Below are 25,776 nucleotides of genomic sequence, written 5' to 3'. Positions count from 1 at the left end.
TATAAATGCCCAGAAATTTAAAACTACCCACCCTCTCCACCTCCTCACCATTTATGCACAATGGTAGATGTACATCTCTCTTTCTCCTGAAGTCGATTGTAAGTTCTTTAGTTTTTGTGGTGTTAAGTATGAGATTATTTTCATTACACCACAATGTCAGCCCTTGTACTTCCTTCCTCTAAGCAGACTCACTGTTCTTATTAATGAGCCCCACCACTGTTGTGTCATCCACAAATTTAATAATTGTGTTGGTGTTATACAATGGGGTGCAGTCATGCATGTACAAGGAATAAAGGAAAGGGCTTAGCACACAACCCTGGCGGGCTCCTGTGCTTAGTATCAGAGTAGAGGAATGGTGAGATCCTATCCTTACTGACTGTGGCCTACCTGTCAGAAAATCCCTTATCCACAAACTAATCCTCTGATTTATACATTTGGCTCTGGGAGGACATTTGAGTATAAACAAGGAACCACCAAGACCACTTCTACCAACAATGACAGGACAAGACATTAGTATATAAAATGACAGCTAATCCCATTCCCTTCTGACACTGATGATGTTACTAGCTTGGTAATGAAATATCTGCAAAAAATAACCAAGTGTTGTGGCTCCGATCCCCGAGCCCATCTTATCGGAGGAAGAAGGCTCCAAACATGAAGGAGAGGAGCCGGCCAGGCCTCCCTCTCCAGGCCCCTCCTCTCTGGCAATCCCTCAAATGTCTGCCAAGGGAGAGGAGATTGACCAGGAGCCAGGTGTCTCCAATGACAGCGATGAGAGGGATAAGTCGTTCCTGGATCCACGCCAACGAAGGCGAGATAAACATTTGCAGCAGATGAGGCGGCGTGCCAGGGATTAAGCTGAGTCACTGGACCACACCCCACAGGCTATATAAGAGAGTGTGGTGGCCATTTAGACTCTGTGACGGACAAAGCTAACTTCTGGCTAGTCACTTTGTACAACGCCTGATCTGCTGAAGGTTTCATGTTTGAGCTGGACTGTTTTGAAAACTGTGTGTATTAGTTGGTGTTATCTGGTGGAGGAACACTCCCTCTTCTTGAAGTAAAGCACTTGGCAGACGGTTATCGTATTGCTGCCAAGTTCCTGATAATGAACCTTGTGTGTGCCGAGTACTTCTTTAACCCCCGGCTGGCTGTTTGTGTGTGTGTGGGGACGGGGACAGAACACCAAGCTCAGGGAGCATCAAGGATCCTGCAGTATTGTGGCAACAGTATTGAACTTGAATTAGGGAGTTTAAAAAAAGGTAAAGCTTTCTCCTGTGAAGTTGGGTCTAACTCGGGGTGGGTGGTGGGGACGACACATGTTCACTTCCTAGCTGAGGGACAACACATGTTCACTTCCTAGCTGAGGGAACTAGCATTATCCGAAGACATTTCTATGGTCATGTGGCCAGCATGACTATACACCGAGGCACACGGAACATTGTTACCTTCCCACCAAAGTGATACCTATTTATCTACTCACATTTGCATGCTTTAAATCTGCTAGGTTAGCAAGAGCTGGGGCAAGAAAGGGAGATCTCCTCATCACATGGTGCTTAGGTTTCAAACTGCCAACTTCCCGGTTGACAAACCCAACGTCTTATCAAATCCCTACTCAGTCACAGAACTAACTATTGGCTGTGAGTTATGAGCTATCCATATTTTATCACTGTTTCCCATGTCATAGGTACATGTGGATAAAAAGTTAACCCACAATAGGGTAGAAAGATAGTGAATGAATAAACAATCAGGACTGATTGTTCCTGATGACTTCCACTACAGAAGACATTAGAAGATTTCTTAGGCCTTTTCTGTCTTTCTTTCATATCAAAAGCAATGTTTCTCAATGCCTCAATTGTTAAGCGAGCAATTATTGAATGATACAGAATGAATAACTTAGGAACTGGGCAGCCAGTGCTGTAGTACTGCAATGGACAGGAGGTACTGGCAATGGAGAGAGGCATGAAATGTAATATTAATTCCAAAATAAAGATTTACCAGTATTTTTATGATTTAGAAGTTCCTTGTCACGGAAAAGCCACGGTTACAGATTTCTTTAGCTGAAAGAACTGTTCATATATCAGGAACTGTTCAAGATATTAAGCACAAAAATCTTTAAAAGTTCTGGGGAGAAGATTTAGAACCTGAACTCAATGAATCTCATCAGAAATCTCTGGGGCGTAGCATTTCCTCTAAATTTATTTCAGCAAGTCATCAAGAACTGATGAAGATAATCCATCGTTGGTACTACGTTGTATATTCTTTCTATACCATGTTAGTATGGTTTTAATCAAACTATTACTATTATCATATTTGGTGGCAATAGTCAATCATTCTTTATTGTCCAAGTTACCAGCACTCTAGATCAGGGCTGAAATGCTGCCGGCTCTATCTGGCTCGCAGGAGCTGGTAGCACTGGCAGCAGATAGTTTGAAGAGCCGGTAGCGCCAGTGGCGGGAGGCTCTGCCCCCCCCAATCCGGGATAGCATGTCCCGGTTTTGACCATCTGTGCATGTGCAGAAGGCTTTGCGCATGCGCAGATGATGGCACGTGCACAGATGATGACACATGCACAGACGATGGCGCGCGGTGCATGCACATCAGCAAGCCGGTAGGAAAGGTAAGTACATTTCACCCCTGCTCTAGATCACATAATAGTCTTGTGCATTGAATAATATTTTTGGTTACTTGTGCTATTTTGCAAGACATTTACATGGATCCGACATCACAAATCAATTCAGTTTCTTGTTAACTGCGAAACTTTTATTTTTAATCCAAGTTTTATTGCAAAACTTGGGGGAGGGGAAATCAAGTATGTCTTTTATTGGATCAGTTGTATTCAAAAGTGGGGAAATTGCTTTAGTTGAAAGAGGGACACAGAAGTTGTCTCACAGAAGCTAAGCTACTTTCTTAGCAATCAGAGTCACAATTCAATCCTCTAACTAACTGGAGAGGCATAGATGATTTCCCTGGATGGTTACAGCAAGGAGGAGGCCCATATGCTTTGTGTTTATATTTTAGTGTTTTTGGCATTAAGAACACTAAAACGCTTCTATTTTTTTTAAAAAAAAGCCAACTTTCAGTTAAATCTCCAATCCAATCAAAATTGGCCTGAAATTGTACTATCAAAATTCAATAACAAAACCTTCCAATTTTAGGACTGCAATTTCAAGCAGGGTAGGTGATAGAATGGATGTTTTAATGACAGAAATGGAAGCAGTTTTTCTCCCAGAGTCCTTGTTTCCACTTCTATCATTCCATACTCCTATTAGTCATTTTGAACTGAATTTCAAGGGCAAAATTTTAATATACAAGTCTGTATTAGAAACCAGTTACATGCAACCTTTGGCTGCCTATCCCTGAATGAACACAACAAAGAAACTCTAAAACTGAAGTATTTATTCAGATTGATTATTATAATGGTGATATTGTCCTACAAGAGTTGTCCTTCATCTGCAAAAATGGACTAAAAACGATTAATATGAACGTTAAAATATCTTTAAGATTTCAACCCCACAGAGACAAACATTCAGAGACACCCAAAGGTTTCTTTTCATGTGTGTCTGTTTTCCTTTATAACTGTATTGTACTTCATTTGTGTTGATATTGTGTTTCTTGAGCAAAAAAGAAAATTGAAGTAAAATAATATATCATTTTAATATATTTTATTTTAAATGAACTTTAGCTCCCAGATTTCCAACTCCAGAATTCAGAGAATTCTGGGAGACAGAGTAAAGAAAGCTGTTGCTGGAAGTTTGGTCTAAATATTGCTCTTCTTTTCTACAACAAAGGAAACTGTATTTTTCTCTACCCAATATGTTTTTGTCTCTTAGAACTGATACTTACATTTTTAAAATAGTAGTTTTTAAACACATAGTGGAACACAAATAAGTTGAATATATTTGCCTTACACAATCTTACACATTCAGCATTCTACTAAAAATCAAGTGAAAGAAATTGTTAATGGAAACTGGATATTTCAGCTTGAGAAAGGACTTTCTAAATAATTATTTCATTAAAAAAATACAAACCAAAAAGTATTATTTATCAATCTTCATCAGTAACTGTCTTTCATGATTGCTATTTCTGGAATAAGGTAAATAGTTATATAATTTTAAAACAGAATAATTATTCTGATTTCTTTTTTGATACTGCAAAATTAAAAGCCACCCAGTATTTGTAGTGAGTGGCTATAATAAATTTTATGGTTCTCCGCACAGTCAGCCAGTTGTTTAAACAGGATTTGGTATTTTTATCACCTATCAAAATATTCCCAAAGACTTGTGGTAGGCAGATGTTTGATGGCATTAAAAAGTATTGTTACACGTTGTAAACTGTTCCAAGTAATGTTGGTGATTTTATCAATGCCAATGATGTTAATAATAATAGATACAAATTCCCTTGATTTGTATATCTATATCTTAAAAGGACAAGCAGAACAGGAGATACATGCCCATTGGCTATTAATCAAACAATCAATATCATATTTTTCCCCATAACCAGTAAGGACAATATAAGTTATTACTTAGCCAGCAAGCTGATGAGAATGAAGAAGTCTATCACTATCTTTGCTAGATGTTATGTTGCCATTGCTGTGTTATAATCTACTGAGGAAGGTCCAAGAGTAATGAAGCTATATAAAATCAATATAATGCCCCCCAAAATGCTACTCTTTGTAGAATGTTCATCAGTGTTTCAAAAGGGCTCTAAGGGCTCAGTGATATTTATTTATTTTATTATCATATTTTTATGCCGCCCACTCTCCAAGGACTCTGGGCGGCTTACAACAATTGACAGTATACTAAATAGCATATTGCCCCCAACAATCTGGGTCCTCATTTTACCCACCTTGGAAGGATGGAAGGCTAAATCAACCTTGAGCCAGTGAGATTTGATCTGCTGATCTGCTGAACTAGCAGTCAGCTGAAGTACAGCACTCTAACCACTGGGCCACCTCGGCGCAGTGGTTAGAATCTCTATTCTGCATCCAGAACACCAGGTTTAATTTGGCTTTACAGGTAAGAATGGAAGTGCCTCTAACTAATATTCCTGAAGAAATGGTCCTATAAGTGTGTATATAACACTAAATTAGATATACCTAGAATGTGAAACTGATGTATAGAAGCATGTGCAAATTGAAATAATCTATTTTGAAATTTTGCTTTTCCACCATAATAAAATTTCTGCAAAGTACCCATAGTCTTCTTTCACTTTTCATCCAAGAAGTTTCTTGGATGAGAAGTCACATTTTCAAAGAAAAAAACCGGGGCAGTCCAGTTGCCTTTTTAAAAAAGCACCTTTGGGACAACCCTGACTGGATGACTGAGAATCTCCATAGACATTTACCCATATTTCTCTAATCAGGCTATTTAATACAGACTTCATCAATGTGATGACCTCCAAATACACTGGATATTAAACCCAGTAATATCCCAGTCATGCATAATCCCTCACTGCCCAAACTACTAGAAAATTATATAGATTGCACATTGGGAAACAACGGCATAAACTGAGAAGGGGACTTCAAAAGCAGCTGGCATTTTGCCATAAATGAAGGGAATCCTGGTTCTTGTTTATTGCTTTTGAAAATCTTTGTCCCACTTGGCTGCAGGGTCTGCACTACCTGGATCAAATGGTAAAATTATCCATGCATGATACAAGAAGGAATTTGTTCTTCCGCGGGCTTGCCACAGAGCTTGAAAATGGTTTGGAGCTGATAGATAGTGATAGTCCAAGGTCACCCAACTGGCTTCTGTGCCTCACTGAAAATTAGAAGTGCAATTTCCTTACCCTTAAATCAGTGCCTTGACCACTACATCAATCTGGGTCTGGAGTCCATAGTTCAACAAAGAGTGAAAAAGGAAACACGTTCTGAAAGCCTATTGCCCATTTGCCCAAGCAATCTCAAAGCATGCATAATTGGATATATATCATTATGAAAAATAAAGATCCACTGCAATGCTTGCCCCATATTAAGAGAGTCCTTACTATATGGATGAAAAGGATGTGATAATTCTCCAGAACAAACATTTGTCTAGGGACCAAAGATAAATATAAAGCTCAGAAGGATATAATTTTAAGGTAATAAAATATGTCAGGTATAAATATATATATATACAAATTAAAGAAGTCTATCATTAAGGCACGGTTTAGACACAATTTTCTTTGTTTCTCTAGATGTTATTTATCTCGTGTCTCTCTGATCTCTGCAGAAAATTAGATTGCTGGATATTCATTCAGTTGCAACTTAAAAGATAATCAATGTCACTTAACAATACTAATTTGATTCTGCTGCTTTCAGAACTAAGTAAGATTTTTAAATAGTCTTGCTATTTCCAAGATAGCAAGAGTGTATATATTGGCAATTTCACTAAAATGAAGTCGAATTTAATCTTCTGGCAGTTAAGATGGAAAATAGTCTAGGCCCAAATAGCAACAGGAGTTAAAGTAACAGGAGTTGTTTCCTTGAGACTAGATCTAATGGCTCCATTTAACTTCAGAACAGAGATTTAAAGAAACCTTGAGAATTGCCAATTTCCATCTTGAATGGGACTCTTTAACATCTGTACACCATCACAGAAGGCTGCAAGAAACTGTCACCTCTTGAACTTCTCTCTGACATGCAGCTGATTAAAGGTAATTTAGACTCCTCTGGATAATTATCTGACAGCACTTTTGAGGCAAAGTAACAAAGTTGGAGAAGCTTCTAACAGTTGAGCATTAATCAATCTAAATAAAACTATCCACTTGGTGTAACACTTAAGACTACAATGCCTGAACTAAGGACTTGGTTTTTTTTAACCAAATAACTCCTTGGTGACTGGTTAATAAGATTCTAGGCATTACTTGGACTGACATTCACTTTCCCTGAAAACACCATCTCAAGGAAGGCAGGATATGGGTGAAGCTGGGTAGATCCAGTTGACAAATCAAAATCTAGTGAGTGTACTGGCAAGTTTTAAAATCTGATTCAGTGCCAAAAAGAAAAAAAAATAACAGAAAAGAAACCCACATTATTTGGCAATATGCGCTGATATGCACACTCCAGTATTACCTTTGTATTTCTCCAGCCATGCAATGTGCACATAATTGCCTATTTGCAAACGGAGGCACAAAGAGGAAACTCACTATATAAAGCCACAATTAGCATTTGCTGTTAAGGTTTGTGAAAACACAGCATTGCTTTTGTACTAAACAACTTGATCCTTGACCTTTGGGGGTAAAGTGGAGGATAAGGAAATAGATCAAATTATCTAAGTCAAGTGGAAACTTGGCAAAATAAAGGACTAATATGTTTTGTTAGTAAATCTCAGTGAAGCATTTGCCATTAAAACAAATATTAATAAATTAAGTTCTAAACTTGTAAAATATATGTGCCAAACTAAACCTCCTTAATTCCCATGTCATTATTGGAATCAATTAATTCTTCCGATACTTAAAATACTGAGCTTTGGCATTAGCCTAGGTCTTAAGTATTTAATCCAATGACATAACCAGTTAAAAAGCAATAAACAAGATAGGGTACTATGATGTTCAGAACATCCAAGGTAGAGATGAAAAAAAAAATTGCCTCAATTTTTTTGAGATCAAGATGGCAAAATAAAATTGGAGACAGCATTTATGTGGAATTTCATGACTTCTCTTAGCACTCATTATCATCTACAAAGTATCATATAGAATATATTTTATTTTATTTACACAGCATCTGATACCAGAACAACTCTTGGCAGAGACAGACAGACAGACAGACAGACAGCCTCCTTATAACAATTACCAACTATTTCACAAATATTTGTGATTAACAACTATTAATTAACAACTATTTCACAAACAAACTTCCTGTCTGCCCCTTTTCCTATGTCAGCAACTTTCCCGGCACAACCAACTTCCTGTCAGACCTCTGTTGCTGATCTCAGCTTCCTTTTGCAACAACCTTCCCAGCATGGTGGACTTCCTATCTGTCCTCTGTAGCCAGCCCCCTTTTCCTATCACAATGCATCAAGTATCAAACAAATGACGAGTACCAGGACATTGTGTCAAAATACCAAATTTGACAAGTTTTGAAGTAGTTGAGTACCTAAGTATCACTGTATTTAACCATTGCATTAGAAAAGACATATAGGTATATCAAGGATTTCTCGACTAAAACTATGTATTGGCGTATAAGCGTGTGTGTATTATAAATTTATCTAAATAAGCAGACGAAAGAAACCTAGGATAACAATTAAACAGGAAGGGCAAAATATTTAAGAAAATGACAGAGAGTATCTTAAATAAACTCGAGTTTATTTTTGTATCCCTCGTAGGGATATAAAAATTCCAGATATAGGATCCTCCTATATCTTCCAATCAAAATAGCTAAAGGAAGGCTATCACTCATGCAAGAGTAAAGGTCTTTCTATGTTTGGATGGTTCTAATTCCACAAGATATGCTGAATGTGCTATTTCAGAGCTGTCAGTAATAGCGAAAGTTCGAGCCCTACTTTCCTGGCACTTTACATCCAATATTTACTCTTCAGCATACAGCTGACCAAATCAAATCCCAAAGATGGAGAGAGCCTTAGAAAATCTAATTTCATCGCCAGGTTAGAGTGTAGACTGTAGACATGACAACTAAATTGTGGATAATTTGACACATGGGTGTAAAGACTAGAAAGCAATAACTAGAATGGAATGAAGATAAACTAAAAGGTTCAGAACAGGGAAGGAAGTATGCCGAGGTCATATACTGCTCCCTTTATTTATTTAATTTATATGCAGAATATACTATGAGAAAAGTTGAAGGCAAAGAAGCTGAAATTGGAAACATCAAAACTTCATATGCTGGTGACATCACTATGATTCTGGTAGAGAGAAGTTCTCTGAGGATGGGTTCCAGCATGAGTCCAAAAGCACGAAACGTTTAAGTGATAATTTTATCTTCCTAGGGTTAAACATTCACAGAGATGATCATTGACTACAGCTATGAAATACTTGAGACACAGCCTATAGTAGATCTGGACAAAATATTAATGTGCAGAAACATCACCTGACAACACAGTCATGTATTGTCAAGGTCATCACTTTTCCCAGTTGCAGCATTTATCTATGAATGTGAGTAATCATAAAGGCTGGGCAAAGAGAAATGTATGCCTTTGAACTATGTCGGAGAAAATTGTTTAAAATACTTTGAACTGCAAGAACATAACCTTTATTGTCATTTTCCTGTACGCACAATGGCACACATTATTGAAATTTTGATGCACCGCTCTTGAAAAAATAATAATATAGTAACAGCAGCAGCATCCAAAAATGCCAAATTATACAAAATGACTCTAAAACAGACACACACACACACACACACACACACACACACACACACACACACACATTCTGAATACATAACATACATATAAAGTATATTGTTTGAAATAACTTCCAACTGCTCACAAAAAACTTTTAATAATGATGCTAAAGCTTACATATTTTGAAATACAATATAATACAGAAAAGAAGAACTTGGTGGTTGTAAACAAATGAAGGCAACTGAACACAAACTCAAGGAGGCTGGCTAATATCACTGATGATACAAACATGAACTCATAAGAACTCAAAGAAGCAGTTACTGACAAACAGAAGGGACTGAATAACTAATTGAGAACAATATTATAAATACCTGCATGTTATATTTTACTTGTAGAATATTTAGCAAACATGGATTAAATTTATTCAGGTTTATAGACCTTTTCTTGAAGGCTGGAATGTTATGCTCACAGTCTTAAGTACATTTACTAAAAAGAAAGTAGCAAATATTTTTTTGTTTATTGTTAATATTTGAATTAGCCTGTAAACAAAGAGACAAGACAAAGGAATTTTGAGTAATTTGTTCAGGTTTTTTAGATGGTTTTGCCCATTACACTGACTTCTAGGTCTTTTCCTTTCTATTATTTCTAACGTTATAAAGCAGTATAGTATCTATACAATTAATTCAGACTGTGTTTTAATATTTGTGCAACACTGAAAGAATAATATTCTTTTTTTTTTTTGCATTATACTATTTTATCACTTTTATTATTCTTTGCTCTGCTTCTTTCATGAAACAGGAAATTTCATTAAATTTATAATTTCATTGAATTTATCAGGATTTACTTCCAACCAAATTGATTCACTAATTGAATTTGTTAGGCTGCCTAATTGTCAAACAATTGAAGTTGCTGTTATCAGGTTAGTGCCTTGCCATTTTTTTCAATCACTTGGCATTTTAACTTTCTCTTTCCTAAACAAAAGTTTTTCAAGAAGCTTTTTAGTAATTTTTAGGGTTAAATAATATGCCAGAATTACATTTTATAAAATAATTCTATACTATCTCCATATACTCTCTATTAAATTACCCTCCTGTTTTTAAGCTATGATTGCAGATGTACATAATGGCTGAGATTGGATTATGCTTCAAAAATGGCTTCCACAAGCATTAAATTGGTCAGCAGCCTTCCAAATACAGAAAGACTCAAAAAAATTACTTTTGACTATTAAGGTGAATGGTATTAAATCATAATGAAAAAAGGGAGTGGAATAATTATGCAAAGCATATGGTCTAATTGCTCCATGAAAGAAATCGTGTGTGTGTCAGTTTATAATTGTCTGTTATTGCTTATGGTTTTATTACTGTCTTTATTATGTTACATTTGTGTTTGATTTCATATACTGCCCAAAGCTTCTGAAGTGAGACTGTTTATAAACCTTAATAAATCATAGTCAGATCGGCATCTATCCTAGTAATATCCCTTTGGACTGAAAACAATTCTCAGGTATTCCCAGCTCTCCACCTTCAGCTGCTTGAAGGAAGAGACTGGATCCAAAAGCTTGTGCAAGCAAAAATGTTAGAAGTGTAATTAATGGAAGATTTCTAAGTAGAAAAAGCAAATTATTATTGAACTGGCCCATCCAATTCACATTGCCATGCCAGAAAGGATAGCAATCCTACAAAGCTGCTACATGGTTTTTTTCCCCTTCACTTTGACCATGTAGTCAAACAAAGGTCAAGTCGAATCAGTGGCACCTAGATAATACGCGGGAAGGAAAGATCATTCTTTCTGCTCTATTTCCCCAAAATAAACTTGCCTATCCCTCATGCAAACTATCTCTCTGATATCAGGCATTTGTCCTTATCTTACTATATATCAAAACTATGGACCTAGCCAAGAAGAAGCTTCCATTCTTCAGACATTACCTAGTTCAGCCGGTTGGAGGGGTGAAATGCTACTGGTTCACCCCGGTTCGGGTGAACGGTAGTGATAAAAACTACCAGTTCAGGCGAACCGGTAGTAAAAAAAAACAAACTACTGGTTCCTCCCAACTGGTATTTCCGACGATCAGCTGTGCAGTGGGGTTTAGCAGGATTAGGAAATCCTGCTTTCTAGGGAAGCTAAATCACGCGCCACAGCTGATCCCCCTCTTGCTTCTAATTACTTTCCCAAGCCTCCTTTTGGCACATGCTGAGCATGCGCACACTCATGCAGAGCACGTTTGGTGCACATTGCGCATGCAGCACGTGTTTGGCACGCAACATACATGCACGGCCAGCAAACCGGTAGCAAACTGGTTGGAATTTCACCACTGGCCAGTTGGTTCCTATCAGGATATTTGCATGGCAAGTAATGATGGGGACTGCATCCCTCTAGGACAGATGCCGTATGTGATCACTTTATTCTTCTAATATCTCCAACCTTCTATCTTCTGGCTTTTGTTTGCTATTATTTAAAAGTCCAAAGAACCTTAGTCCCTAAAAAAAGCTTTAAGAAAGTAAAGCATTATAATTTTACTCACATTACTGGTATTAAATGCTTCTTTGGACAACATATAAAATAATGGTACGGCACTTTAAGATCTTGATATTTTTACACATGTTACAACAAAGTGTGTAAAAATAAAGTTAAATTCTGTTGTATATTAAGGATTTTTTTTTCATGAACATCTGGGATGAATGTAAGTTGCTTAAACAAAGAGCTGGCACAAGGAGAAAGGAAACGATCTGCTTTCATTTAGAACATTATTTCTTCCTTGGAGTTGAAGTATTAAATATTGTGCTTTTGTTGACAGGGAACAGTGGGATAGGTCGGTTTTATTTTTAAAAGATCAGAAAGGATTACTCTTGTCCAAAAATACAAATGTTCCTCTAAATTTGGAAGCAGTCTAAAATAAGGTTAGAAATAAACAGAAAAGAATGACATGGGGTCCAATCTTCAATTCAAATGCAAACATTATCCTGTTTGCTCATTTTCTTCCTCCTTCATATAATATTGTGAGCTCATAAATTCTCATCTAGAGGGACCTTCAAAAAATCCTCTGAACTGTTGAGGGTACATAGCTTCATACCAGAATAACATCGTTTTCTATTTCCACATATAGTAATATATAAACAAAAATGTGCTAGGTAAATCAGTGGGGGTTTTTCAATCTGCAAATCTCTTCATTGCTATAAAATTTGCAGATTATCTAAAACCCTTCTGCTGTTCTTTCTATAAAATTAGGCCATGACCCTGATTTCCATTTTGATCCAATTTTAGAAAATAAATGGTAATCTTACACCATTCACAATTATAATTAGGACAAAGGACATGTGAAATTAAGATTTTTGCTTCCACCATTTTTTATTCCACTTAGACTATCTTGAAAAAAATAAAATGCTATGCTGTGCTGTGCTATTTGTACACAGGGGCATTTAGGAAAGAGTTGGGTTACTAAAGAATGTGGGAGATACACAGATGCAAGTCTTAATTTGCAAATAAGAGAGCCAAAACATCCAATTCAGGGGATATAATTAAACTATTAAATTAACGGACCAGAAACTAAGATAAACATAGCAAAAAAAATAATAATTGTCCAATATAAATATAAAGACCACCAAAACAGGATCATAAATTAATTTAATTTAATTTATCACATTTCTATGCCGCCCAACTCCTAAGGGACTCTTGGGATAATTGGAATAATTCAACAGAAAGTAAACAAAGTATAAACTAAAACAACGTTGGACAACACGTGCCCCTCCAGATATTGTTGACTCTAGTTTCCATCAGCTGCAATGAATATGCCAATAGTGAATAATCAGAGAAAATACAACAGCATCTGAAACACCACATATTGTTCATTTCAGAACTAAAGCAAAAGACTTCAAGGAAAGGAAATTTTGAGCTCTTATTCTCAGTGAGATGATTGACATAATGTGTATTATCAAGAAGATATTCCTCTCTCAGAGATATGATTCTCTGCATCGGTCAATGTTTACTTCCTCGTCTAAAGCCACCAATAGACCCAACCTTCCCGTTTTTGGAAACATGTTTAGCTTGTAACTTTAGAGAGCCTGGATGAAACAGATCCTCTAAATCGTTTCTAGTTGGATTTTAAACCAGGACATAGCATGGAAATAGCATTGGCTATGTTTGAGAATGACTTTTAGCAGAGTCTAGAAGGGAGTAGCCAGATTTTCCTAGTTCTTCTTGATGTCTCTTCCAGTTTTCATGATGGGAGAAGGGTTTTATGGGTTTTATATTTTCATAATATTTAATGTTGTAAGCTGCCCTGAGTTTATGTGTGTGAATTAGATAAATAAATAAATAAATAAATTTCTGGGCTGACCATGGGATTAGGAGTGGGAAGTATGGTATTACATGGTGTTTCTTTTTTCTTAGGTTGGTTCCAGTCACTGTTGGGATGGGGAGAGTCAAGCCTTTGATCCATTACTTATGGTGGGTCTTGGAGCTCAACACTCTCATTCCTCTCAGTTAATATCTGCGTGAAAGCACTGAGTGCAATCATTTGCTAGCAAGTATAGGGCCCAAAACGATCAGTATGCAGGTGATACTAGAGTTTCTGAACCCTGGGTTGGGCAAGCAATACTGTCAAGACCAAAATGGAATGATTGGCTCTTCCAGTATGAGGAATCTATTAACTTTATTTCTGGATGTGTTGCATTTCTCCAAATGGAACAGGTGTAAACTTTGGGGGTCCCCCTAGAGCAGGTACCAGATGTAGCTAGGAGGTCCTTTGCCTTGATTTATCTGCACTCACTTCTGGACCAGGACATCCTTCTTGCAATCACTCATTCCTGAAAATGAAGATACTGCAAAATGGAATAACATGAAGGAAAATAAGTATTTTTTAGTTTATTTAAGTTCAGAACAAGAGTACTGAACTATGGAATAACATGCTTCAATATGAACTTTAGGCGTAAACAAGTCTCTAATTCTAGAATTCAATTTTTATTTGGGGAGGGGGAAGATAACTATCCATTCTACCCAAGTCACTTCACGGTTTTAGAATTAGGGAACTGTTTAATTCTATTGACTCAGGTGGGTATTTCCTATCAGTGAGGGCTCTTCACACAGATGATCAAAGCAAATCTTTCTGAAGGCCTTTGTACCCAGATTCCCATCCTTTATGTTGACTGAGCTTGTCAAACTTACACATAGGTGTGAAGATCTACATAATAGATACGTAGGCATATAAGCTCTTCTTATTGCTTAGGAGTTAGCAACACTTTGGAACTTCTTATGTGCTCATTTAAATGTACATGTTTTATTTATTGCTGAATTTCTTTTTAAAAAACTGTGAACATACATATATATATATATAGCAATGTTGCATCATTTATTGCTGGTGCTTTACATAAGGGTGCCTTTGGGCATTCTGCTGCAAAATAAATGTCTAACTGCTTCTATCATATTGTTTATTTATCCCTCCTACCTTAGGAGCCCCTGGCATGATAAAGAGGATTAGTTTATTTTATCTGCAAAACAACTCTGTGGCAAAAGTTAAATTAGAATCAACAAGCACAACTACATAATAAGTTTTCTGGTTGAGGTGCAATTTCTTTCTTTTCCCCATACTATGCTAGTTGATAATTATTGGAATTATAGTTGAATACCTGTGGAAGGCACCAGATTCTTTTGTTCAGACATTTGTGTCCATAGCTGGAAAGCAAAACTGCCAACATATCCTCGACTTATGACCATAACTGAGCCTCAAATTTCTGTGGCTAAGTGAAATATTTAAGTTAATTTTTGTCCCATTTTACAATCTTTCTTGCCACAATTGTTAAGTGAATCACTGCAGTGATTAAGTTAAGTGTTCAGTGAATCTGGATTCCTTTTGACTTTGCTTGTCAGAACATTGCAAAACAGGGATCACATGACCATAGGACACTGCAACTGTCATAAATATGAGTCGGTTGCCATCGTCTGAATTTTGATCATGTGGACCACAGGGATGCTGCAATGGTATGAAAAATGGTCATAAGTCCCTTGTTTCGGTGCCGTTTTAACTTCAAATGGTCACTAAACGAACTGTTGTAAGTCAAGTATTACCTGTAATGGCTTTGCTTCCTCCATAGTTACATCCTGCACATATTGGTTGAAATGTGTCAGTGATACTCTTTTTTATATAGTATATCCAAGACTATCCTACAAATAGAGCTATTATGTAAATCTTCCATGGGGAAAGGGACACATATCATGTTCACACTCATGCATGCACAAAGCGCAGTAGCAACTACAAATATTTTTTGGTCTTTTTTCACTTTTGTATTTCTAACTGGCCAACTCGTTTATACTGATTTTGAAGATTAACGGTCCACAAGATCAATTTCTTGTATCATATCATAAATGAGCTTTTATTTTTCAGGAATGCAGTACTTTTTTGGGTGAAAAAGTAGCTCCTTTTGGAAGCACACATGTTCCTTTATAAAATAATCATTTCAGGTCAATACACAAAAAGATTTATGGTTATGCTAAATTGAGGAATGTGTATAAACCAGCTATATATTTAAACAACACTGCCATTTTATAATTTCCCCCCAACCTACTGTGATCTTGTTGTAAAGTAAAACCATACATAAACATATAACCTTGAGCCAAGCTGAAAGCTAGACATATGTTAACTTTTCTTGAAATTACACAGAGGTTTCTTTACATTTTCAAGTAGCCATTGGTTTGTGCCCACTAATTGCATGGAGAAAGTTGGCTGAATGAATTGCCTTCTTAACAAAACACTATTTCTTTTACCAGCCTTGTCAACAGTACTCAGAAGACATGGTAATTGTGTGGCTGGAGTGTTAAAAATGTTACAGCTGCGCTTTAGCAACTGTGTTAGCCTGTTAGTTAGTTATAACTGGAAGAAAGTTGGCAAAGCAAATGATTATCATTAAGATCATACAGGTTTTCTTCTAATTCTTTAATAAGACTTGCAACAGCAACTATTTTACACTAGATTCATCAATGTCTTGAATCTGGTATTTTCTACTCCAAGAATAACGTTAATGTCCTGTTTTCATTCTGAATTTTTATTTTGCATCCTGAAAGTCAAAGTATACCACTTACATTTGTAATGTATAGGTAGCAATAATTATTCATTTCTTCGATGTAATTTATTTTCTCATCTACAGATACAATTTCTTGTTACTCAAATATTTATAGAAATTTGAACAAAAATTCTGCAAACCAAACATCTATTTTATCTGTCTAACTTGACAAAGGATAACAATTGCTGGGATGTCCTTGCTGCCAATTTCTCTTGTTCCAATCTACAACTCTCCAGAATAAAAGACAGAGATGCTAAGGGCTGATTCAAACTTTTGTTTTAGCAATTATTTTAGCAGATCCAACCTCCAACTCTAACATATTTAAAGGTAAATATGAACCAGAAGACAGGTAGATCCATTATACATTTCCAGATAGTTCAACAAGGAAAACACCAGAGATATAATCACATGAACTTTTGTCTGTCTCTCTCTGTGTGTGTATTTATAAAACAGCTGAATGTATGTGAGCAGCCTATGACTATTCATGTTCAGTAGAAAGTAATTTAGCCCTGAGGTAAAAGAAGACATTTCCATTTTTCTCTTGGATTAAGTTAATGATAGATTCTGATAAATCAATACCAGACTGGATCTTATACTTTGATCTTTTACTGCAACATCCATTACTTTCAGTATAATGCTTAAACATACAGGATAATCAGATTGATGCACTGTACAGTAAATGTTGCCCAATTTGTAATAAAAATGTTAGGAGATTGATTTACCTAAAATAATTAATTGGACCCTTGGAAGTATGCCGCAAAAGGTCACCCACTTCCTGAGGAACACATGTAGTATTGACTCAAGATTTCAGTTATTTCTGCTGATCTGTTCAGTGAAAATCAATAATATTTTGATTTGTGGGCATTGTTTTGATTATGCTATTGTCAGAAAGTCTCTATGATTCTGGTAAAGTGTGCAAAAGAAAATGATAGGATTGTTTTGATTCAGTCTAGACATATCTGTAGGATTTTCTAACATGTCAAATCAGAGACAAGAATTACTATTATTTCCATAATGATTTTTCCAAAAAAAAAAAAAGACTAACTCAGCATACAGGTGGTTATTTTCAACAAAACCTCCTAGTTTGGAGTAATTCAATTGCCTTCACCTTGGAAACACGTTACATTGTAAATAGAACTAAGGCCATCGACTAGTGACAAAGGATCACTTGTAAAAATTACTAGAGTGACATGAATATATATACGGTGGCAGTCAACAAATGATAGGAGCCTCAATTCAGCAGGCACTCTCTCTTGAATAAAGGACTGTGTTCCAGAGAATGTTGCTTTCATACTCAATTGCATTTAAAAGCATTTCTTCCCAATTAAATTAGGACAAAAATTATATCTCATGTTATTCCCTACCCAACAAATAATTCTATGTAAAATTGCAGCATGTAATGTTATCTATGTTACTATACCCTTCCATCAAGTCTTCAAGTGTGCTTTCTTTATAAGGTTATTTGACAATTTAAAATAATCCAAATCAGAACTTTCAGTCTTACCTGGCAAAAAAGGAAGCTGCCACCGAGGTACCTGTGGAGGTATCACTAGCAACACAGGTCGTCTGGGAACTGGGGAAGCTATACAAGGAAGGTTTATCTGCATTGTAATGGTTCAGCACAGCTTCGGTCAGTCCATCGCGGCCAGACTCGGTGATCAACTGAGAAATCTAAAAACAAAACAAAGTTATTTCTTTTATTTTGCTTTATTTCAATTTATTGGTTGTCCCACTCCAATGGACTCTTAGAATGTATTATATTCACCACTGTGTTATGCAGGGTATGTGTGCATTTGGCTTAAAAAACCAGTACATGTCCTTCAACTTCATATCATGATCTTTACATTCATTTACATCTTTTATAATCCCATTGTGAAACTTGGGATTCGCAAGTTCTAGCACATGAACTTCTAGCACTTTCTTGCTAGAACTTCACCTCATTTTTGTTGGAAGCTATGAGCTAAAATAACATTCTGACCCTGTTAAGTTTTCATTATGGCATTGGTATTCCTTCGGATTGAAGGAGAAAGTCTAAAGCATTATCTTTGTGCCACTGTAGCAATTTGTGCACTTTGAAGGTATTAGTCAAAGCCTATTTATTAAAAGAAACTTCTACACATGTTTATAAATGCTGCAGCATAACTTCACTCAACACTCAAACTGAGGACCCAGTTTGTGGGGGCAATAAGCTGACTTTGTATAAATATACAAAAGTATGAAGGCTATTGCTTAACGCATTGTAAGCCGCCCTGAGTCTCCGGAGAAGGGCGGCATATAAATCAAATTAAAAACAAAAAACAAAAAACACACAGGTTGAAACTGCAAGCTTGGTGACTTGAATACCAAGCAAATAACTATTCTGAGCTTCAAAATTATGTGATTACAAACCAGGTTAAGATGTTAGAATCTGTTTGTCATATTATGCTCCGACTTATGTAATGTTAAATATTAAAAGTAGCAAACGTACAGATCATAGAGTACAGTCGAAGTAGGAATTTTTATTCTTCTTCTGTGCTGTTTATAACACAAAACCTTTCTTTCTTTCTTTCTCTCTTTTCTCCCACTCACTCCTGGTCAAACCAGCCTGCAATGGCTAACAATAAGATCAATCTAAAACACCACTGAAACTAAAATCATAATTTCTAAAATGCACTAAAACATCATTGCACATTATAATTAAAAGTAAACAAACAGCAGCCACATTCATAGTTACAGCTATAAAATGTCAAACTTAAAAATACGGATACTGTATTTAGGGTGGAATGCAGTCCTCAGTATAAAAAAAGGTTTTTTTAACATCTTTCTACATTTCCCAAGAAAGGAAGATACTAAATGACCTTGTTACCATCTGTTACATTTGCATTTCTCTTGCCTCCACATTTTTCCTCATGTGAAGCAAGCTGGTCTACATATTTATCTTGACATCATAAGTAACCTGTTCTACTGAAATTCAAGGTTAGATGAATCATGTCCTGCACATCAGAAAGTACAATTTTCATGGAAGCATTTTATTCCTGGTAATTTAATTAGGTATTTTAATACACCCATATTCTCCAGTCTAAGATCAAACTTCACCTTTTAGATTTATTCCTCTAGGTTCCTTAAGAAAAAAATTGGCTCTCTGCAAGCTTTAATACTGACAGAAGATCACAACCTAGCCAAATAGTATACAGAGCAGATAAAAACTTGTGATCTATTTGTTGGTAGATTGTGCTTTTCATCACACCATTATTTTGGTAGGTGCAGAATACCCATAACTGGCATTCCCCATTTTAACTTGTTCAGCTATTTCTTTGACCTTTACTTAGTAATTTGATCCTAAACATTTAATGGGAAAATCCACACTTGGATTTCAACTGATTTTATTTCTAAGTAAACAGCACTAACACCACTGCTATTTACTACCACCTTCTGATTGCTTCCAATATTGCTCTCTCTCTCTCTCTCTCTCTCTCTCTCTCTCTCTCTCACACACACACACACACACACACACACACACACACACACACACACACACACAGATATGGGTCATCAAACACAAGACAAAACAAAATGGTTGGGGATTGGGTGGTATTCAGCTTGACATAAATTATGCAATCTAATTTTCATGCTAGTCTACTATAATAAACTATGTAGACGGAAAAATAATCACATTCTCTAAGAAAGAAAAGGTATTTCCTAGAAATGACTGGGGACAGCACTTTCCTAAGCTAATTCAGGCTGGGCAGAAGTCACTATTAAATAACAAATCATTATACATAAAGTTCAAGAATTGATATATCTTCTAACTGAACAAAGGAGAGATAAGTGAAGCTGCAAATGAGCCAACACAGCACTACAGCAAACTGCAATATCACATGACATGATTTCAACAGTCTTTTTTTTTCTTGTGTCCATCCATCTAGTCATATTTCTTTGCTCATGAGTTGACCTCAGTGAGGTCCTACAGTATGAAACTGTCTGCTCCTAAGAAATGACAAATTGGAAATTCTGTAGAATCTACTTCCACAATCACAGATCTCTTTATAGCCATAAGAAAGTTTTTGTGTGATCCTTAAACATTTCCACACAAAGATGCTGCTATACACAAATTCCAATTAGAGTGGCCATTCCAGAGGAAATAAAGAGTTTTATTCATTTTAGTGGGCAATCATCACACCCTATGATATTTCAGCAGTTGTCTTTCCAATAATGGCTCAATTTTTCTTGAGTGGAAAAAATCAGTCACACATATTCCCGAGTAACAGAGGGCTAAGGAGAGCTTATGATGATCACTGATCAGGCCTTTAGTGGAAATTTGTAAATTACTTTATACATTTAGTCCTTCCTTACCAATCACTAATTCAGCAACAGTCTCAAATTATGATCATGCTGAAAAAGGAGATTAATAAACAGTCCTCAATCCTGGGCTCATTGAAGCATATCTGCACACACGTGATTGTGATTTGGGTGCTTAGCATCCAGCATGTGTTTATAATAGTCAGAGCATCCCATGGTCACGTGACTACCATTTGCAAGCTTCTCAACCAGCTTCTGACAAGCAAAGTCAATGGAGATGTAGGCAGAAAGTTGTAGTCATGTGACATTGTGCTTAACCAAAGATCCCTGATGCCTCAGTGGTTATAGTGCAGTATTGCAGGAAAAACTCTGCCCACAGCCTGGAATTCGATCCTGACAGAACTCAAGGTCAGCCTTCCATCCTTTCAAAGTCAGTAAAATAAGGACCCAGATTGTTTGGGGGCGATATGCAAATGATGTTTCTACATTGTAAAGCTCTGTCCACCAATAAATTTGTCAGAATAAGTTTAAAACTACTCCTATACCCAAGTTTTATTTTAAACCAACAGAATATGTGCCTATAATCCTCTAACACACTAAGAAAGATATAATAGGAATAATAAAACACATACACAGCATGGATTTTTCATAAAGAATTGCTGCTTTTTTTTCTGAAAATGCCTAGTTCAAAAGGAAAACTTCAACAAATACAGTAGTTGCCCCCTTCCCTTATTCATATGTTCTATCAGGAAGCTAATTCTTTTGTGGGTAGAGGTTTAGGATAGGTTAATGGGATAAGTTCTGAGTGGATCCTTTGTCAATATAGTCGCAGGATATCACTGCCTAGCCCAGCAACCACAGTCAATGCAATCTTTATGCTGTATACATAAAACACTTTTAAGTGCAAGTGGGCAGCACAAATAGGAATTCTTTTTTGAATTCCTATTCTTTGTTCTGAACCATAAACTTAAAAAACCATATAGCCTTTCTCCTTTCTCCTCAAGAACAGCAGCCATTGAAAATTGGTCTCTTTTAAGATTAATGAGATGCAGTTAAGAATTTGCTAACATACTACTAAAAGTATCTATCAAAGTGTTGTACAGGGAAAATATTTTTTAAAAAATTAATGTTATTTGTCCCCAAACTCATCTAATATGTAATAAGTAGCTCCGTTTAATTTGAAATGGTTTTCTATTGAACAGGAGGCTTGGAACTCACAAAGAGAAGCATCTCAATATGGAATAATTAAAATGGTTTAGTTCTATTTGGGAAAGATGCTTCAAGGCACAAAGCATCACCATAATTTTACATCTTTATTTGTAGTAATGCAGTCTAAAAACTTTAATAATTAACATTCTGCCTCCCAGGCCTTTAAAAAATTATCATATTGGTCACATGCTAGATACAGTACAAGCATGTACAAGCACTTCTAGATTATTATTATGTTGGTCGCATTGTCAGCCAGATGTTTAGACTGGAAGTGGCATTTTTGTTCACCTGAATCCTTCCCAAGGACCTGAGAGAGGCATATGTTGTTAATAATATTAAAAATATAGTTGCAGGATATAAACTGTTCCAAGTAAAGCTGCCTTTTGCAACTGACTGAAGGTGAATTTGTCAGTGCCAATGATATTCAAACAATGCTCCGGGTGTTTTGGAATTGTTCCAAAGCACCTATTGATACTATCTTTGCTTTCTTTGCCACAGTTCATTATCAAGATTTTTTTGTCTTTCTTATCAACAGTTAAGTCTGAGACATTGTATGGCACTTGCATCGCTGAATTCTAAATTCCCAGAATACCCTAGCTTCCTCTTTCATGAACCAATGGTGTCCCACAAGGTTCTGTCTTGTTCCTATCCTGTTCAACACTCACAACTCTTCGATGTGCAGCCCTCGGGCTTTGCAACTCTGCAGTGGAATACTGCGCACCTGTATAGATAAACAGCTCACATACAGGACTTATTGATGTTCAACTCAACCATATGATGAGGCTAATTACTGGGTGCATAAAATCTACATCTAGTTACTGGTTACCAGTTAGTCACATACTTCCCCCGCACTTACGACGACAAGAAGCTCTCATCCGGGAGTATAGTAAGATCCTGTTAAATTCCTCTCTACCCATTCATGGCTACATTGCTGATCTCTTAAGATGCCGATTAAAGTCAAGAAACCCACAACTCTTGACAGCGCTTAAGCTGCTGGCCAATCATCAGAACACCACACAAAAGTGGATGGAAGCGTGGAGTAGCTATTCCCCCCAAGATATTTCTGAGCATATTAATCCTAATAGTATACCTCCAGGATTTAATCTACCCCGACACATATGGATGACATACAATAGAATTAGAAGGACTCATGGGCTGTGTGCCGACTCCTTGTATAAATGGGGAAAGACACCTTCAGCACAATGGGATTGCGGGGGCCCCCGATAGACTATCCAACATATAGTGAGGGAATGCTCTAACAGAAGGTATCCAGGAGATTTTAGGGACTTCCTCTGCGTAACAACGACAGCTACTGACTGGATCTCCAAACTCGACATTAAACTCTGAAATGTTATTTCTGTTTTCCTCTTAGGTTTTCTTACTGCTCTTTTTAAATTGTTTTAATTGTTTTAACCTGTAAAAATGAAGTGTTTTAATATTGTGCGTGACCAGCCATACGCTAAATAAATAAATAAATCAACACTCACAGGAAACTGCTGGGAAGAGCACCAAGTTTTGGAATAGCAATAGCACTTAGACTTATAAACCACTTCATAGTGCTTTACAGCCCTCTCTAAGCGGTTTACAGAGTCAGCATATTGCCCCCAACAATGCCCTCCTTTTACCCACCCCGGAAGGATGGAAGGCTGAGTCAACCTTGAGCTGGTGAGAATCAAACTGCCGAACTACTGCCAGTCAGCAGAAGTAGCCTGCAGTACTGTATTCTAACCATTGTACTACCACAGCTCTTATCAAGTGCCAAAACTAAATTATTCCTTTTGTTGAATTGCAGGGAAGCAATAAGACCACTTTGTAGTACCTAATAACAGGCTGGACAAACTGAAATTAAATTTAAACAAAAATGAGAGGTTGTAGGTAAACCTGAAGTTATGAATGGCACATCCACAGATTTTGGGTAGGGATGCTGAAAAAAACCACAGGTTCATAGTTATAAATGCTCTTTGATTCTTAGAGTCCCAGCAGATTTTACTTTGCTAATCACTGCTGACTATAAGCGTGGCACTCAACTCTGTTTTGAGGCGATGAGCCAGCATTATTCAAAGATGTTTCCATGGTCATGTGGCCAGCAAGACATTGTGGAGCACTTCCTCCCCACTTAAGTAGTACCTATTTATTTACTCGCATTTGCATGCTTCTGAACTTCTAGGTAAGCAGGAGCTAGGCGAAGACAGGCACTCACCCTGTCGCGCAATGCTGGGTCTCGAACCAGGCTGTCAGCTTTCCAGCTGACAAGCCCAGCATCTTACCTGCTGAGCCATCATACTGTCCTCTTTGTTCTTAACTATTGCTGAATTTGTAGACACTATCTAGGAAGAACTTTGGACAGTACCAGTTGTGACCCTTGCTGAGCCAATGAGTATCTAAGTCTTTGTAACATCCTGTCTTGATTACTACAGCAAGTTCTACACGGAATTACCCTTGAAAAGGTGATATAAATTGCAGCAACTAAGTAGCAAACACAGAAAATGTATGATGCTAGTATTGACTTATATGCAGTTGTTGCCAATGATTTGCCAGACACATCTTAACATTTTGGTAAAGAACATTAGTCCTATATTATTCAAGATTGGACTGTCTGAGGAACTGCTTCTCTGATTAGAAATCTGTTTGGCTTTAGTTGTTAAGATTTACCAAAGACTCTTTTTTTTTCAAGTTACATTCACTGCCAAAGGTCCATCTTTCTGACACATAGAAGGCTTTCTCCTATTCTGCTTTCATACTATACAACGTTCCTCCTTGTGTGTTAGGTTTGGCCCATCTCACCAGGTTAAAAACTATAAATATTTTATTTACAATTTATAGAGTCACCCATCTCCCTATACAATGATAATGTAAGAACAAGAAGCATCTCTTTTGCTGGGTGCTCAATTGTTTTAATATTTAGTTTACTGTTAATTTTAATCTGTATTTTAAATATTTTACAGTGTTGTTTTAAATTTTGTTAGCTGCATTGAATATTGAATATATTAAACACATATATTAACATGCATAATTAATTACACACACAGTGTGTAATTAAGAAAGTACTTAAGACTGATGGGGTGAACTACCAGTCACATAGCAGACAGACCAGTTGAAAGTACCTTGGAATTACACAGGAAAAGATCAGACAGGGCCCAAACAGCCAGCTCAATAGGAAGAACAAGAGCCACAGCATCAACACATATGCCCTGCTAGTCATCAGACACCCTGCCCGTATATTTAACTGTACAAAACAGGACATGAAAGCTACCAATGTGAAGACCCCAGAAACTCCTCACAATGTACAGAGGTTTCCGCTCCAAGTTGAACACCCATAGACTGTACACCAGCTGGAAAGTGGGCAAGCAAGGTCTGGTGAATGGCAAAACCACTGTCCTGGATAAAATCCAGAGCATCCAGGAATACATCAGAAATTTAGGAAGAACATGCTCTAATCCAGGGGTTAAACACTCAGAGAGCCATTTGGACCTGTTTCCCACAGAAAAGAAAACACTGGGAGCCACAAAACACTTCCCGTACCTATTTCCTGAGCTAGCATATATAGTTGAATTAAAGATTCTGTTTTCTTCTGAAACTTTGCTTTTCTTAGATTTATCCATGATTGGCCTAACGGGGATCGAAAAGCTTAATAAATTGTGCGTCGGTGGGTGTCACACATTGGCAGTTGTGACGCATATTTTGAGCAACAGGCAGCCGCAGCAGAGGGATGAAAGAGCCACATGCAGCTCCAGAGCCGCAGGTTGCTGACCCCTGCTCTAATCGATCAGGCTGTTAAAAGTAACTTTTAACAGTAACAATGGATGATCTGTACCCTCGGATTTGCAAGATTCTGTTAATGTAATCTTGCAATAAAATGAAATTAGCTGATGTGATTTTGTTTCCTGTCTGGTTTAGTTGGGACATGAGGCAGTGGGGAGGAAGGGGGTTGTGGGGGAAAATTGCAAATCCAA

At 36.8% G+C, this 25,776-nt stretch overlaps 1 protein-coding gene across 2 annotated transcripts in view; it reads right to left on the bottom strand.

Moving 5' to 3' along the window:
• The window catches only part of KIF26B (kinesin family member 26B), a 307,349-nt gene that overhangs the window by 163,474 nt on the left and 118,099 nt on the right, over nucleotides 1-25,776 (bottom strand). For both annotated transcript variants that reach the window (XM_034428212.3, XM_034428213.3), the window contains exon 4: nucleotides 17,841-18,007. In XM_034428212.3, coding sequence (XP_034284103.2) covers nucleotides 17,841-18,007 — 167 coding nt within the window. The remainder of the gene's footprint in view (nucleotides 1-17,840; nucleotides 18,008-25,776) is intronic.

The sequence above is a fragment of the Pantherophis guttatus genome, chromosome 1 (assembly GCF_059756535.1).
Source record: "Pantherophis guttatus breed Tessera chromosome 1, ASM5975653v1, whole genome shotgun sequence".
NCBI classification, from domain to species: domain Eukaryota; kingdom Metazoa; phylum Chordata; class Lepidosauria; order Squamata; family Colubridae; genus Pantherophis; species Pantherophis guttatus.
Note: the sequence above shows the minus strand (reverse complement) of the source record. Positions and strands in the feature narration are given on the sequence as shown.